Source organism: Mercenaria mercenaria, chromosome 14, assembly GCF_021730395.1.
Source record: "Mercenaria mercenaria strain notata chromosome 14, MADL_Memer_1, whole genome shotgun sequence".
NCBI classification, from domain to species: Eukaryota; Metazoa; Mollusca; class Bivalvia; order Venerida; family Veneridae; genus Mercenaria; species Mercenaria mercenaria.
This window is the reverse complement of record NC_069374.1, coordinates 29,421,168-29,436,827: the sequence shown is the minus strand read 5'-3', so window position 1 is coordinate 29,436,827 and position 15,660 is coordinate 29,421,168. Positions and strand designations below refer to the sequence as shown.

At 36.2% G+C, this 15,660-nt stretch overlaps 1 protein-coding gene across 7 annotated transcripts in view; it reads left to right on the top strand.

The window, feature by feature from the left end:
* Window positions 1-15,660, top strand: part of LOC123526728 (calmodulin-binding transcription activator 1-like) — an 80,896-nt gene that overhangs the window by 15,271 nt on the left and 49,965 nt on the right. For 6 of the 7 annotated variants that reach the window (XM_053523142.1, XM_053523141.1, XM_053523140.1 and 3 more), the window contains exon 2: window positions 4,549-4,668. In XM_053523142.1, coding sequence (XP_053379117.1) covers window positions 4,611-4,668 — 58 coding nt within the window. In that variant the 5' untranslated portion in view covers window positions 4,549-4,610. Of the gene's footprint in view, window positions 1-2,491; window positions 2,762-4,548; window positions 4,669-15,660 lie in introns of those variants that run through there. The other variant, XM_053523138.1, reaches the window with a different exon arrangement.

The following is a 15,660-nucleotide window of genomic DNA, read 5'->3' as shown; positions in this document are numbered from 1 at the left end:
CTGTAAATATATACAGCACTATGCTCAATTTTCGTGTAATTTGTATATGGCATTCACCATTGAGAAATGTTTGTTGAGTTGTTTCTTAGCTCGACTGATTTTTGAAACTTGATCGCATGTTTTGGCGTTGGTTAAAGTTTTTCATCAAAACTGATTCCGTTTTAAATAAATTTGTTGCCAGTTTCAAAAAGCGATTTCTTCTTTTTCAAATCAGTCTTCAGTATTTCTCAGCAATGGCAGCAAGTGAAGATAACTCTGAAACACACTTTCAGCATCAAAATTTCATTTTCTGTAATACAACTGAAAATGTTATGCCAGTTTTATTGAAGTTTGTTGTTTGTAATTTACCTCAAAAGCAACACATTTTATAAATTACATGATGCAAAACATAACTACCTTGTTTACAATTGATTTTACAGGAGACACCTTGAAAAGATTATTCCGGTGAAATTGAGAATTAGGTTAGAATCTGTTTCTTATGAAACAGCTGATATTGTACATTTGAAATGTTATAAAAGCATTTCCATTTCGATTTTCAAACAAAAAAATCCAGGGAGAGAAATATATTATAAAACTAGATAATACTGTACTGTAACATAGTTGAGAATTCAAATCTTGACATAGTGCCACCTTAGAAATGTCAATAGCTCTGTCTCTAGCTACCATTTTATGTTGATGGTGCTGTAGCTTCACTTTCAAAGTTCATTCCTTGATGGCAGGATTACTAGAAAGCAGTCAACCCGCACCCCTTCCCTGTCCCTGTAGTTAAAGAGTATGTCACAAGTTTCTGTGAATACAAGAACTTTGGTGGTGGTGTCTAAATATCATGAGTGTTGAAACTGTCAGTAGTGTATTGGTCAAAGTGGTAAAAAAGTTTTTATTGTCGAGGCAACTTGGGTTGATATCGGGACTCGGACAAGTTTCTTCTTCTTCTTGATTTAATATTTTTGAACTTCCATAATTTTGGGGAGGAGGGTATTATTTTAGAGTTGCCCTTGTCTGTCTGTTTGTCCATCCATCTTTCTGTCCATCCATCAAAATTTGTGCCATGCATATCTCAAAAAGTATTTTACCGACAGTCATCATACCTCACCGGATTGCCATTCAGCATATGACGTTGTGCACCTATAGTGTTTTAAATTGGATTTCACTCAGTCAGAGTTACGGCCCTTCACTTAGTCAAAAATAAGCATTAAAGGACATAAAAGTTTGTGTTGCCTCCATCTCAAAAAGTATTTGACTTAGGGTCGTAAAATGTTACAGGATTGTTACATAGCATATGAAGTTGCACACCTAGTGTTCCATTATGGTCCTTGACTTAGGAAAAAATACACAACGAGTCATGAAACCATGTATGAATGTTGTTCAGCATGTGACTTTGTGCACTTTAGTTCTTTTTGGGATTCAACTGAGCTAGACCAGAGTTATGGTCCTTGATGACCTTGAATTAGTAAAAGTACACATGAAGTGCTCAAAATATATGTTGCAGTTATCATAAACAATATTTCACCTAATGTCATAAAACCATGGTTATACAGTGGCAGGAAGGTGGGCCTATGGACACATATCTAGTTCCATTCTACTGTTCATAATATGACCAAACTTCAGTTTTAAAGAAAGATCATTTTTAGCCAATATCAGGAGTGCAGTCCCTTTACACATGCTCATGAAGTAAAAAAAGTGCCTACATAAACACCACCATTTTGCAGAATGGAAATCCCGTGCAGCTAGGATGTTTATTCGGAGATACATAGTATGCATGTAATAGTTTTTTATTCGTGTGTTAATCACCAGAACTATGTCAGTTTAAAATTTTAAGACAAACTTTAAACAAACATCTCCCTGTAGTCTTTACTGCTAACTCTTTGTAGGACATCTATTTTCTAACCTAGTCCTCTTGTTTAAGTGATACTGAATATTTTATGGAGCTAGGGAATATGTTTTAACTAGTCATTCTTTGATTTTTGCAGTGAACAAGCACATGTTTCATTTTATAATGTACTCATGGGAGAATAATCAAACAGAACCATTTTATGTTTTCCCAGCTAGACCAGAACAAAATCATTTTCATTTTATTGCCCCTTCTAGAATTTTAACTGTAAAGTTAAAAACGTAAAAATACCAGAAACAGTAGATGAAATTGATGAGTATTGTAAACATTAAAATGTTTTATTCTGATTCATTGGTAAGACTTTCAGCTTATTTGACACATTCTTGACTAGGCTTCATTGGCTTTTCAGGCTGTTTATTTCATTCCCACAAAGTTTGATGATTTCACAGTAACAAGTAAAAGACACTTTTTTTCAGTGGTGGAGGGTAATTTCACAATTGAATAGTTATTGGAATTAGTGATATAATATGTATTATATGCAGGCATTTCCACTCTCATTTCTGTGAAATTGACAAATCAGTGTAAAAAAAGCAACTCCTTTTATTGCAGTTGTAAACAAGTAATGAATACCCGCACCCAGATAATTTGTTGAAATTTCGTTATTGAAATCACTTCGTTTAAATTTTATTGTTTGCACTGATCTTAAAAGATAAAGCAGTTATATTTATCTTTTCTGATGAAAGACCAATATTGGGCATATTATTGGTGTTTATGACATGAAAAGAAATAAAATTTTATTTTATCAGTTAGAATTTATGTACATTTTTTTTATTGTGGCAAGAATTTCTTATTGTGGCAAGTTTAACAGTGCTACTGAAATTTTCAAACTATAATTCTTACCAGTTGTTGCAGTGTGTGGATTAGATAAAGGTAGAGACGGTTGATATATTTCTTTTGTGAAAATAATTGTTTATGTCAGTTTTTATCCTAAATCGTGGTATCTGTTTATTGACACTGTAGTCCAGCTGTTGTTGATTATAATGATATAGAATTTTATATACCCAAGAAAAAAAATGATATGAGAAAACCAACATAGTGCATTTGCGATCAACATGGATTCAGACCAGCCTGCGCATCCACGTAGTCTGGTCAGGATCCATGCTGTTCGCTTTCAAAGCCTATTGCAATTAGAGAAACCATTAGTGAACAGCATGGATCCGCCAGTCTCGTCTGGATCCATGCTGGTCACAAATGCACTATGTTGGTTTTCACATGGCACGGCTCAATTATAATGAAGAGAACTGTCATTTGGCTTAAAGTTTTGGGAAAAAAATAGCATGCTTTTTTTCGTTACTGGGAATTTTTAATAAAAAGGGTTTTTTATGAAATTGTTGCATTTCACAAGAATCTAGCTGTTTCATGTATGACTTACTTGAACACCTAGTGTTTCAGATGTGTCACATGGAGAGTGTTGATTAAGTTGTATAAAAAAAGTAAATTTATAGGAGTTACATGTCATAGTTTGCCAAATAATGGGCCAATTTCTTATTGGGAAGCCAGCAAATTTCGGCTTTAGTTTCAGAAGAAGAAAATGTTGCATTCAGGATTCTTAGAAAAACAGTAAATTTCTCAAAACTTTAGACATTTTTTCTGTTGTCACATTATTTTATACTCCTGTATTTTTTTTCAGATTGCTTATAATTAATATAGACTGTTGTCTGTACATTTGAAGAATTTTAGTGCTATTAAACTTTGACTATCAGACCCAATAATTTTAAAATCATTATCATATGTCAGGTGCTCACGTGAACCGAAGGTTCAAGGTGAGTCATTACTGTAGATGGATGGTCTGTCGTTGATCGTCAACAATTTACATAAAGATGTCCTCTGAAAAGGCTGAGCAGAATTACACCAAAGTTGGTCAATAGCATTCTGGCATTGTCCTCTCTCAGATTTATTCAAACACATGTTCCACATGACCACATTCAGGAGCCGCTAGAGCTAAAAATAGGAAAATCTTTAAACAATGTCTTCTCATGAATTGCTTGATGGATCTTCATCAAACTTGGTCTGTAGCATCATTGTCTTCTCTTAAATTTATTCATAATGGGCATTTTGTCCCTTTTAGGGGCTGCTAGTGCTAACAATAGAAATACCTTGAAACAAATTCTTCTTGTGAACAACTACATGCACAGATATTCATCAAACTTGGTTGGTAGCATTATTATAAGGTTTGCTCCCACATTTATATAAATGGTGGTGTTTGATCCTCTTTTAGGGGCCACTAGAGCTAAAAATAGAAATATCTTTAAATGTTTTCTTCTCATCAATCCCTTAATGGTTCTTCATCAAACTTGGTCAGTAGCAATTTTATAAAGTCCTTACCCAATTTTGTTCAAGTGGGGCTCTAGCCCCCTTTAGTGGTCACTACATCTAAATATAGAAAAACCTTTAAAAGACCTTCTTGTGAACTACTAAGTGGATTTTCATGAAACTTAGTCGGTAGCATTATTGTAAGATCCTTTCCTTAGTGTGCCCAAATCGTGGCACTTGGCTCTTTTTAGGGTCCAGTAGTTTATGCTAAACACAGTTGTTACCATTGATAATTCAGTTTGGGACTTACGGTCACTATGATATCATCTAAAAACTGCTCTTTCTTGACTAAGAAAACACAGGCATGATATTGTATTAATCATTTTTTATCATTCATTTTTTAGGACAGTCCAGATGTAAAATGTAGGCAGATACACATACTGGTGTTGGCGCTGTTGCTTTGGTGATGATGGAGATCCCAGTCAGCATAGCAGTGTCCAACCCACAAACACAGTCTACTGAAGGTAAGTTTCATAGCTGTTTCTAACCCACAGACACAGTCTACTGAAGGTAAGGTTCCATAAATAGCAGTGTCCAACCCACAGACACGGTCTACTGAAGGTAAGTTCCATAGCAGTGTTCAACCCACTAACACAGTCTGCTGAAGGTAAGTTTCCATATAAAGCAGTGTCCAACCCACAAACACAGTCTACTGAAGGTAAGTTCCATATCAATGTCCAACCCACAAACACAGTCTACTGAAGGTAAGATCCATAGCAGGGTCCAGCCCACAAACACAGTCTACTGAAGGTAAATTCCATAGCAGTGTCCAACCCACAAACACAGTCTACTGAAGGTAAGTTCCATAGCAGTTTCCAACCCACAAACACAGTCTACTGAAGGTAAGTTCCATAGCAGTGTCCAACCCACTAACACAGTCTACTGATGGTAAGGTTCCATATATAGCAGTGTCCAACCCACAAACACAGTCTACTGAAGGTAAGTTCCATATCAGTGTCCAACCCAGTCACAGTTTACTGAAGTGAGATTCCAGCCTGTCCAACCCACAGAGAAAATCTACTGAACTGTCCAACCCACATACACAGTCTATTGAAGGTAGTGTTCTATCCTGTCCATTCAACAGACACAATTCTACTGATGTTGGGTTACAGCCTATCAAATCATTGCAGTCTGCTTTGTCCATAGACACAGTCTGCTGAAGGTTCAAGTCAGATGAGTCAGCATAGCAATGTCCTATACTAACAACAAACAGTTTACAGGTAATGGTCCTACATGTCTCAACAGCAGCTTTTGTCTATGAAAGGTATGTCACAGTGAGTTTAAACCAGTCAAATAGTAGTATGTGTAAGTCTGTCAAACTGTCAACCAGTCTGTCCCATATGTATATAAGAAAGGTATAACCCTCTGGATGTACTTCTTTATGCTTTTTTCATTGTCTCTTTTTGATACTTTTTATGCAGCCACTTTTATCTAGCATGCTGATTTTGCTACACGTGCATACTGGAACGCATTTGTGTAAAAGAAAACAAGATGCACATGAGAAAGGGAATGAAGAAAGGAAGAAAGATTAGGACTATTTAAATATGGACTACTTGTGACTAGAAATATTCAAAGAACTTGGTACAAACTTGCAGCGTAACAAAATGTTGCAATATTTAATAACTTTATATTGAAATAAATATATCTGGTCATTTTTCTTTTCCATTCATAACTTCTTAATATATGTGTTCTCTTTCAAAATGCCTTTACTCACAGGAATCATACTTCTGACTCCTAATGTCACATAGCATTCTATGGACACATTGTTATTCTTTATTTGAATATTTTTAAGTGGCAAATTTTTTTGTTAAGTTGAGCACCGCTGCTCTTCTACAGATCTTGTTCATTGATATAGCCTGCCCACTTAGCTCAATTCTAAGGGAGAGTGCAGGTCTACAGATTGCCGCATCATGTGTTCGATCCCTGGGTGGGGCGTATGTTCTCTGTGACGATTTGATAGAAGACATTATCTGAAATCATTCGTCCTCCACCTCTGATTCAAGTGGGGAAGTTGGCAGTTACTTGTGGAGAATAGGTTTGTACTGGTACAGAATCCAGGAACACTGGTTAGGTTAACTGCCCACCATTACATATCTGAAATACTGTTGAAAAATGGCATTAAACCCAAAGCAAGAAACAAAAAAAAATGTTCATTAATTATATTATTCTTAAACAGACTGTTATTATATAATATTGCTTGCACTGGTGTGTAAGTTTGTGATAAAAATGTCAGTGTTAGCTTTTCTGCTCTTCAAACTAGTGAATTTATTGCAGTCATTTTGATCTTGAATGTTTACCCATTTTAGTAAAGTTTTTTATTTTATCGTTTTACTGTCTGTTCTTTTGTGGTTTAATCCATATCAGTGATTGATTTTCACATTTGACAGGGACTGTAATTTTAAATTTTTGTTTGGATTGAATTTCAAGTTTTTAACTAGAACAGCTATTTCATGCATGAAACATGAATCATGGTATTTTAAATTTTAATGATAAGGTGAATGAGAGATTGTTTTTTATCTTTGTGTATTAAATTTTGTTATTGACGCAGTAATGAATCTACATTAGTTCTCCGTCAGTTATAATTGAGCCGTGCAATGAGAAAACTTTGCGACCAGCATGGATCCAGACCAGCTTGCGCATCCGCGCAGTCTGGTCAGGATCTATACTGTTCGCTAACAGTTTCTGTTATTGCAGTAGGCTTTGAACTTAGCAAACAGCATGGATCCTGACCAGATTGTGCAGATGCGCAGGCTGGTCTGGATCTATGCTGGTCACAAATACACTATGTTGGTTAACTTTCTGATGGTGCGACTCAATTATAATGTTTCTAGAGTATTGATAGAGCTATCAGTTTTATTGGCGTCTTTGTCTACTTCACAAAGTTGCGCATAAAAAGTCAAGACTGCTTTACCAATTGCTTTGAAACTTCACACAAGTTTTCCGCCTCATGACCTGATCCCATAGCTTCTTAACTCTGGCTAACATTGTGTCAAGATTATTCCCATTTATAACTGAGAAGCATATGGAGCCTCCGTGACCGAGTGGTTAAGGTTGCTGACTTCAAATCACTTCCCCCCTCACCAATGTGGGTTCTAGCTTCATTCTTCATGACATTGTGAGGAAGCTGTCCAGCTGGCTTACAGAAGGTCGATGGTTCTTTGCAGATGCCCGTCTGTGATGAAATAATGCACGGAGGGGCACCTAGAGTATTCCTGTACCATCAGAGCTGGAAAGTCACCATATCAACTATAGTTGTGTTGATGCAACGTTAAACCCAACTAAACAAACAAACAAAATGTAAAGCATATTTCTCAGGAACCTGAATGTACTGAATACTTTTGAACTCTATGCATGTCTTCAACATCGTGAAATGACAGCTTTTAGTAGCCTAGGTCTACTTTTCAAATGCGAGACAGCAAGCTGTACAAGATCTTTCTATGGTTTTATTTATAAGTTCCTTTATTAAACTTGTATATTTTTTCTCATTTCCCCATTGTTACAGCTAGTATAAGAAATTCCTGTCAAAGCAAGTTTCTCTAAGACACTTTTTTTTGGGCCAGAACAAATAAGAGCATAAGTGTAAAGATCAGTTTCTGTTATTACCGCCATATTTCATGGCTTTGGAGATCACATTTCCACAGATATTGATGCCTATTTTATGACGGCTGCTAAAGCCTTTTTTTATCAAACAGGGCGTGAAATGATGTACTGTTGGATTATCTGTGAGACAGAAAAATGAGCAAATTTACCCTGCCATTCTTTCCCGTTAATCAATATTGGGACAACTTTTCCAGCTATTTACCTCACCGTAGATGATGGATGCCGTCCCATAGGGGACCCAGTGCAAACATAGTGCTTTTACTGATATTGATTTTAATACTTAATATGAGCCGTGCCATGGGAAAACCAACATAGTGGGTATGCGACCAGCAAGGATCCAGACAAGCCTGCGCATCCGCGCAGTCTGGTCAGGCTCCATGCTGTTCGCTTTCAAAGCCTATTGGAATTAGAGAAACTGTTAGGGAACAGCATGGATCCTGACCAGACTGCGCGGATGCGCAGGCTGGTCTGGATCTTTGCTGGTCGCATACCCACTATGTTGGTTTTCTCATGGCACGGCTCATATCTTCCTGCAGAGTTGTATCATTGTCTTCCTCACATCTCAATCAAAAAACATTTTATTTACTTTTAATTCAGCCAACTTGTGTTTTTTCCCAAACTTCTATTACCATTTTGATATTGCTCTTGGGATCTGTGTAAAGAATAAATGCCATTCAGTATTGTTTTTTAATTTCTGAAGTGCAAGGTGAAATACCACTTCCTCTCTAATACAGTGAGAACATTTTATAGGAACATTTCTTCCTTACATATATACAGTGTAAGCTTTCAAGCTGGCAGTTTAAGGGCGATACATTGTATTAGAGTTACTGCTGTTTGAAGCTAGTTTATGCATGCTCTAAGTTTGTGATCTTGATCTTTTCTATTGAGTTGTTCAATCTTTCTGATTTTTTAAAAAATTTCTTCTGAAGTGTACAGTCAAACCTGTGAACAAGGACCACTCTTCGGAACAAGCAAAAGTGGTCCTTGTTCACAGGTGGTCTTTATTCAGAGGGAAGGGTCACTTCTCAGTTAGCCATTATCATGCTAATAAAAAGTATTTTTACAGCTTCTTGCTTTCTTTATGTTCTCTGTATTAATTCGGCCGGTGCAAACTTGCAAATTTTCAATCTCTTTTGCTAAATTTAGAAAGCAATTTGAAGTGAAAATAACAGAGATTTAGTGTGTTCTATTCAAAGACTCTCATGTAATACGTTAAATACCGTATGTGGAAAAATGTTTCGAAATTTAAAATTGAATGAATTTGAAATGATCCCATGATCAGTTTTGAAGCAGATTTTAATCCTTAAACTGCTAAATTTCTATAATGAACTTGTCCATCTTTCATTCTGGGCAGTACCATTAACTGTTAAAAGGGGTGCTTACCAAAAAGATACTGACTGAATAGCAAACAGTGCAGATCGTGATCAGTCTGCACAGACGTGCAGGCTGATCATGATCTACACTGGTCGTAAAGGCAGAATCAGTTGTGTCCAGCATGATAAGGGTTAATAAATAACAGACAAATAGACAAATTCCCTACATGACTGTATAAGAGATGGCGGGTGAATGACTTTAAACGTATTCTCTTCAGCCTATCATAACTGGGAACATATGCGTTATCAGGTATACCCAAGACCTATAAATTAGAAGTCTTGTGCTTCTACCTATAATTGACTAAACTGTTTGTGCCATATATGTGGTAGCATTTGTCGGTCTGAATGCTGAATTTTTTATCTTTGTTTGGAAATTCAGAAACTGTGAAAAACATGTTCACAAGCTTTTTTGACGTCAGGTAGACACATTTAAAGTGTTTATTCGAAGTTGGGTGAAGGAGATAATTAAAAACGTCCCTGTGGACATTGGGAAATGACAAGTAATAATAAGCCCGTTGATGTAAAGTTATTGATTGACAGAATCTATTTAGTCGTGTTTCTCCATGAAATAAACTAGGTTCCACAATAATTGACTGGAAAGACTTATTGTTGTGTATACTTTTTGGTGTTGTTTTTAGCTCACCTGAAACAAAGGTTCAAAGTGAGCTATTAGGGTCTGGCGTTTGTTCTCAACATTTTTACTAAAACATCTCTGAAACTACTGGTCAGAATTACACAAAACTTGGTCTGTAGCATCCTGGTAAGCTCCTGTCTCAAATTTGTTCAAATGGGGTTCTTGCTCCGTTTAATAGGCCCCTGGAGTTAAATATAGAAAAACCTTTAAACAACTTCTTCTCATGAACCATGTGGTGCATCTTCATCACACTTGGTCTGTAGCATCATTATAAGGTCATCTTCCAAATTTATTCAAACTTGGCATTTGGCCCCTTTTAGGGGCCGCAAGAGTTTAAAAATAGAAAAGCCTTTCAACAACTTATTCTCATGAGCTGCTTGATGGATCTTCATCAAGCTTGGTCTGTAGCATCATTAAAAAAGTCATCTCTCAGCTTTGTTCAAATGAGGGCACTTGGCCCCTTTCAGGGCTAAAAAATAGAAATACCTTTTAACAACTTCTTTTCATGAACCGCTTGCTGGACATCTTGTCAAACTTGGTGTGTAGCATCATTACAAGGTCCTGTCTTCATTTTGTTCAAATGAGGGCAGTTGGCACTGTTTGGGGGCCACTTGAGCTGAAAATAGAAACACCTTAAAATGTTTATTTCTGAGGAAGGCTATTGTAAGTTGTTAGAAAAAAGTTTTCAATAGAAAATGGGTTGATGTTGTTGTCATAAAAGGAGACCCTGGTTTCCATTTAAAAATAATTTTTACTGAAGTGTACATTTTTAACAAAGTTTGTACCAAGTTTTTAGCCTCATTTAAATACATCTGATTAGCCGACACCAGACCAGTTTAAATCTCAGAATGTTTATATATTCTTGAGAAGAGATGAGAAGAGATGAAGAATATGGATTGGGTGTCCGTGGCCAAGTGGTTAAGGACACTGACTTTGAATTACTTGCCCCTCACTGATACGCGTACGTTCGGGTTTAAAATTTTGCTTGGGGTGTTTTATTCTTTCATTTGAGAAAGCAGTCCATCTGGCTTATGAATGGTCAGTGGTTCTCCCAGATGCCCACCTGTGATGAAATAATGCCCAGTGGGGGCACCTAGGGTCTTTTTCTACCATCAAAAGCTAGGAATATACATATGACCTGTAATTGAGTTGGTGTGATGTTAAACCCAACAAAACAAACAAACATACACTATGGGCATATACAAAACCAATAGTGAAATGATGCCGAGCCTCTGTAATTAAAACCAATATAGTCGATTGCCACATTAGCACATTTTGTGAAGCATCAGTGTTGTTTTAGTATTGACCAATCATTGGCAGTCTGCTCGTGCTTTCTAGATGATTAACCAGTTCCACAGAGACTAAACAAGTTAAAAATGTAATAATAACTGACTTGGCGATTTTATTGATTGCAGTGCCTATAATGAAACGGGAACCAAAATTTCTGTGGCAGAAAGATTTTTTTATGTTTCATTTTGATTACCAGCCTTTTCTGTTTTGTTACAATTGCCTTGATTAGTTCAGTACCATCATTGACAATTTAATCGACTTTGATAAAAGAAGTCACAAGGTATTGTTCTCATCATTTACATGGTATTTGCATATTGTTAATACATTGATAATATCTAGGAAATACATTTTGGATACTATGGCAGTAGACCCAATCCAAAATGGCAAGCTTAATTATGTCTCCCACCACACAGTGGGGTGGGAGACATTTTGATTTACTCCAGTCTGTGTGTCTGTCTGTGTGTATGTGTCTGTCACAAATCTTGTCCGCACTCTTAAGTCAAACATTTCTCATCCGATCTTCACCAAACTTGAACAAAATGTGTCTGACCATAAACTTCGGCCAAGTTTGATAACTAGCCATATCCACCGAGGCACTTTTGAATTATGGCCCTTGAATTACTGATGGGAACCATTCGTCTGAACCATCAAGACAAACTAGACATTTATTTAATGATAAGAACCACTCATCCAAACGGCCAATACTGTGAAATCATTTATATTCGTGGGGGACTAATTTTCGTGGATTATCCACGAAATTAAATCCCAACGAACAGGTGAAATTCCCATTCATTTTATGTTCAAAAGTTGAAATCCACGAATTCATATCCCCACGAAACTCTTACCAAAACCACGAAATTTTATGTCCACGAAATTAAATGATTTTACAGTACATTACTGATCAGAACCATTCATCCAAACCAACCACACCACTTTGAATCACTGAAAGATTGGGCATTTGTGGGAGCAATCCAAATAACCTGAGAGTCTAAAAATTTTATATGTACTTTCTTTAAAGAGAATTCCTATAGTTTTTTTCCTTTCATAGAATTTTTTTAAATTCACATATATGATAGGAAAATTTGTGCTGAAAACAATGAACAAATAAAAACAATAGGTCACCAGGCTTGTTTTTGTGAAAAATTGTTTTGAACACACCCACTGTTGCTGCAACTGCCAGCGATTATTCAACATTTTCATAATTTTCTGCTTTTTTATAAATACCAAACAAAATATTCATCCAGGCAGCACAATACGGTTTTTTCTTTTTACAGATTTTATTATATACTTATTTAATATCATAGTCATATTTGTAATACTCTATCCTTACAATAATGGGTACAAATGAAAAAAAAAAATTATTTCATATTTACTTTTGTGAACTTTTTTCAATGAAAAATACCCATAGTGAAGAATATTTTTTTAAATTTTGAAAAAACTCTTTCATAGAATTTTTTCTTTTTCTTCTTGTGTATAGATAATTGTATTGTGAGCATAAAAATGACTAAAAATGTCTGGGTCACCAGGCTAAATTTTATGTTAAGCCCGCTAGAATACAACACCTGTTCGGACGAAAATGGCGCGAACCTGGCCAAATTGATTACATGTATGTCTGCTAAAAGTTAAAAAAAAAAGTTTAAAAAATTCTTAATTCTTTCTATAATTGAATACTAAATAATCTGAAAGGTGATATTGTCTCATCAGTACTAAGTCAATTATCTTACATTATATGAACAACACTGTCTTTGTACTAAAATGCGATGTGAAAACACAACCACAAAAATAGCAAGATACCTGTCAGGCATGATACTTGTCAATACAACATAAACCAGTATCAACATTTGATTATTGATTTACTTATCAAAAATGTTATTTCATTCAAAATTCCTCATATTTAAGATTGTCTGTAACATGTTTCAACAAATGATGACTTCAGTTCAGTTTTCCATTGAAAGTGCCGGCTGCGCAGAAAGATGCGCATAAAAAACTATAGGAATTCCCTTTAAATTGACAAATTGCACAGTTCATAAAACTTTCGCACTTTCAATGAAACATTATTTGTTGTGATCAGGAGATAAAGACTTAAAAATCAGGAACAATATTTTTAAAACAACGTATTTTGACATAAAAAAATTTAATAATTGGTTAAATGTGTTACCTCCCTTTTATACGTATCATTGATCTGAGTTTGAAAAAGGTTACAGGATCACAAGCTAATCGCAATCTTAAATAGTATTAAGATTGCAGAATGCCCTGTGCAAGCCTTCGAAGCAAGATTTATCCGCAAACTTAATTTCTATGCGAGCATCTGCAAGCATTATATTACATGACTGCAATTTTTAGCTCATCTGATTTTTTGAAAATAAATGATGAGTTATTGTCATCACTTGAGTGGTTGTCGGCGTCGGCGTCGGCGTCGGCGTTGCCTGGTTAAGTTTTATATTTAGGTCAGCTTTTCTCCTAAACTATCAAAGCTATTGCTTTGAAACTTGGAATACTTGTTCACCATCATAACCTGACCCTGTATAGCAAGAAACATAACTCCATCTTGCTTTTTGCAAGATTTATGGCCCCTTTTGTACTTAGAAAATTTCAGATTTCTTGGTTAAGTTTTATGTTTAGGTCTCATTTTCTCCTAAACTATCAAAGCTATTGCTTTGAAACTTGGAATACTTGTTTACCATCATAAGCAGACCCTGTACATCAAGAAACATAACTCCATCTTGCTTTTTGCAAGATTTATTGCCCCTTTTGGACTTAGAAAATCAGTTTTCTTGGTTAAGTTTTATGTTTAGGTCAGCTTTTATCCTAAACTATCAAAGCTATTGCTTTAAAACTTGCAACACTTGTTCACCATCATAAGTTGACCCTGTATAGCAAGAAACATAACTCCGTCCTGCTTTTTGCAAGATTTATGGCCCCTTTTGGACTTAGAAAATATCAGATTTCTTGGTTAAGTTTTATGTTTAGGTCAACTTTTTCTCTTAAACTATCAAAACTATTGCTTTGAAACTTGCAACACTTGTTCACCATCATAAGCTGACCCTGTACAGCAAGCAACATAACTCCATCCTGCTTTTTGCAATAATTATTGCCCCTTTTGGACTTAGAAAATTATTTTCTTGGTTGAGTATTATGTTTAAGTCAACTTTTCTCATAAACTATCAAAGCTATTGCTTTAAAACTTGCAACAGTTTTTCACCATCATAAGTGGACACTGTACATCAAGAAACATAACATAACTCTATCCTGCTTTTTGCAAGAATGATGGCCCTTTTTAGTCTTAGAAAATCATGGGTAGGACAATATTTCTATTACACAAAATAAATCAGATGAGCGTCAGCACCCGCAAGGCGGTGCTCTTGTTTAAGACTGCAGTAAGCTTGCGCAAGCTTATGGCAAACTTCTCACAAGCTTGCCACATGCTTGTGTTTTGGTTTGGGGATACCAATGCTTTCCTCATACTTTTATATAATGCTTTTTTTATGCCCCCGAAGGGAGGCATATTAGTTTTCAACTGTCCGTCCGTTCGTTAGTTCGTTCTTTCATTAGTTCGTTCGTCACAATGTTAACTTTTTGCATGAAGGCTTTTTACTCGCGAACCACTGCACCCAGGACCTTCAAACTTCACATGCTGATAGTACTTATTGAGTACACCACCCCTACTGACTTTGGGGTCACCAGGTCAAAGGTCAAGGTCAAAGGGGCCAGTGTTAACTTTTTGCATGATTGCACTTTACTTGCGAACCACTGCACCCAGGGCCTTCAAACTTTACATGCTGATAGTACTTATTAAGTACACCACCCCTACTGACTTTGGGGTCACCAGGTCAAAGGTCAAGGTCACAGGGGCCAACGTTAACTTTTTGCATGAAGGCACTTTACTCGTGAACCACTGCACCCAGGACCTTCAAACTTCATGTGCTGATAGTACTTACTGAGTACACCACCCCTACTGACTTCGGGGTCACCAGGTGAAAGGTCATACTGTATTAATGCATTGGCATGATAACAACTATCCCAGTCCTAACGAAGCATATATCATCACTCCTTGACATCGATGATTGTTGTAATACTATCCCAGTCCTAACGAAGCATTTATCATCACTCCTTGACATCACTGATTGTTGTACTACTATCTCAGTCCTAACGAAGCATATATCACCACTCCTTGACATCACTGATTGTTGTACAACTATCCCAGTCCTAACGAAGCATATATCACCACTCCTTGACATCACTGATTGTTTTACAACTATCCCAGTCCTAACGAAGCATATATCACCACTCCTTGACATCGCTGATTGTTGTACAACTATCCCAGTCCTTACGAAGCATATATCACCACTCCTTGACATCGCTGATTGTTGTACAACTATCCCAGTCCTAACGAAGCATATATCACCACTCCTTGACATCGCTGATTGTTGTACTACTATCTCAGTCCTAACGAAGCATATATCACCACTCCTTGACATCACTGATTGTTGTACAACTATTCCAGTCCTAACGAAGCATATATCATCACTCCTTGACATCACAGATTGTTGTACTACTAT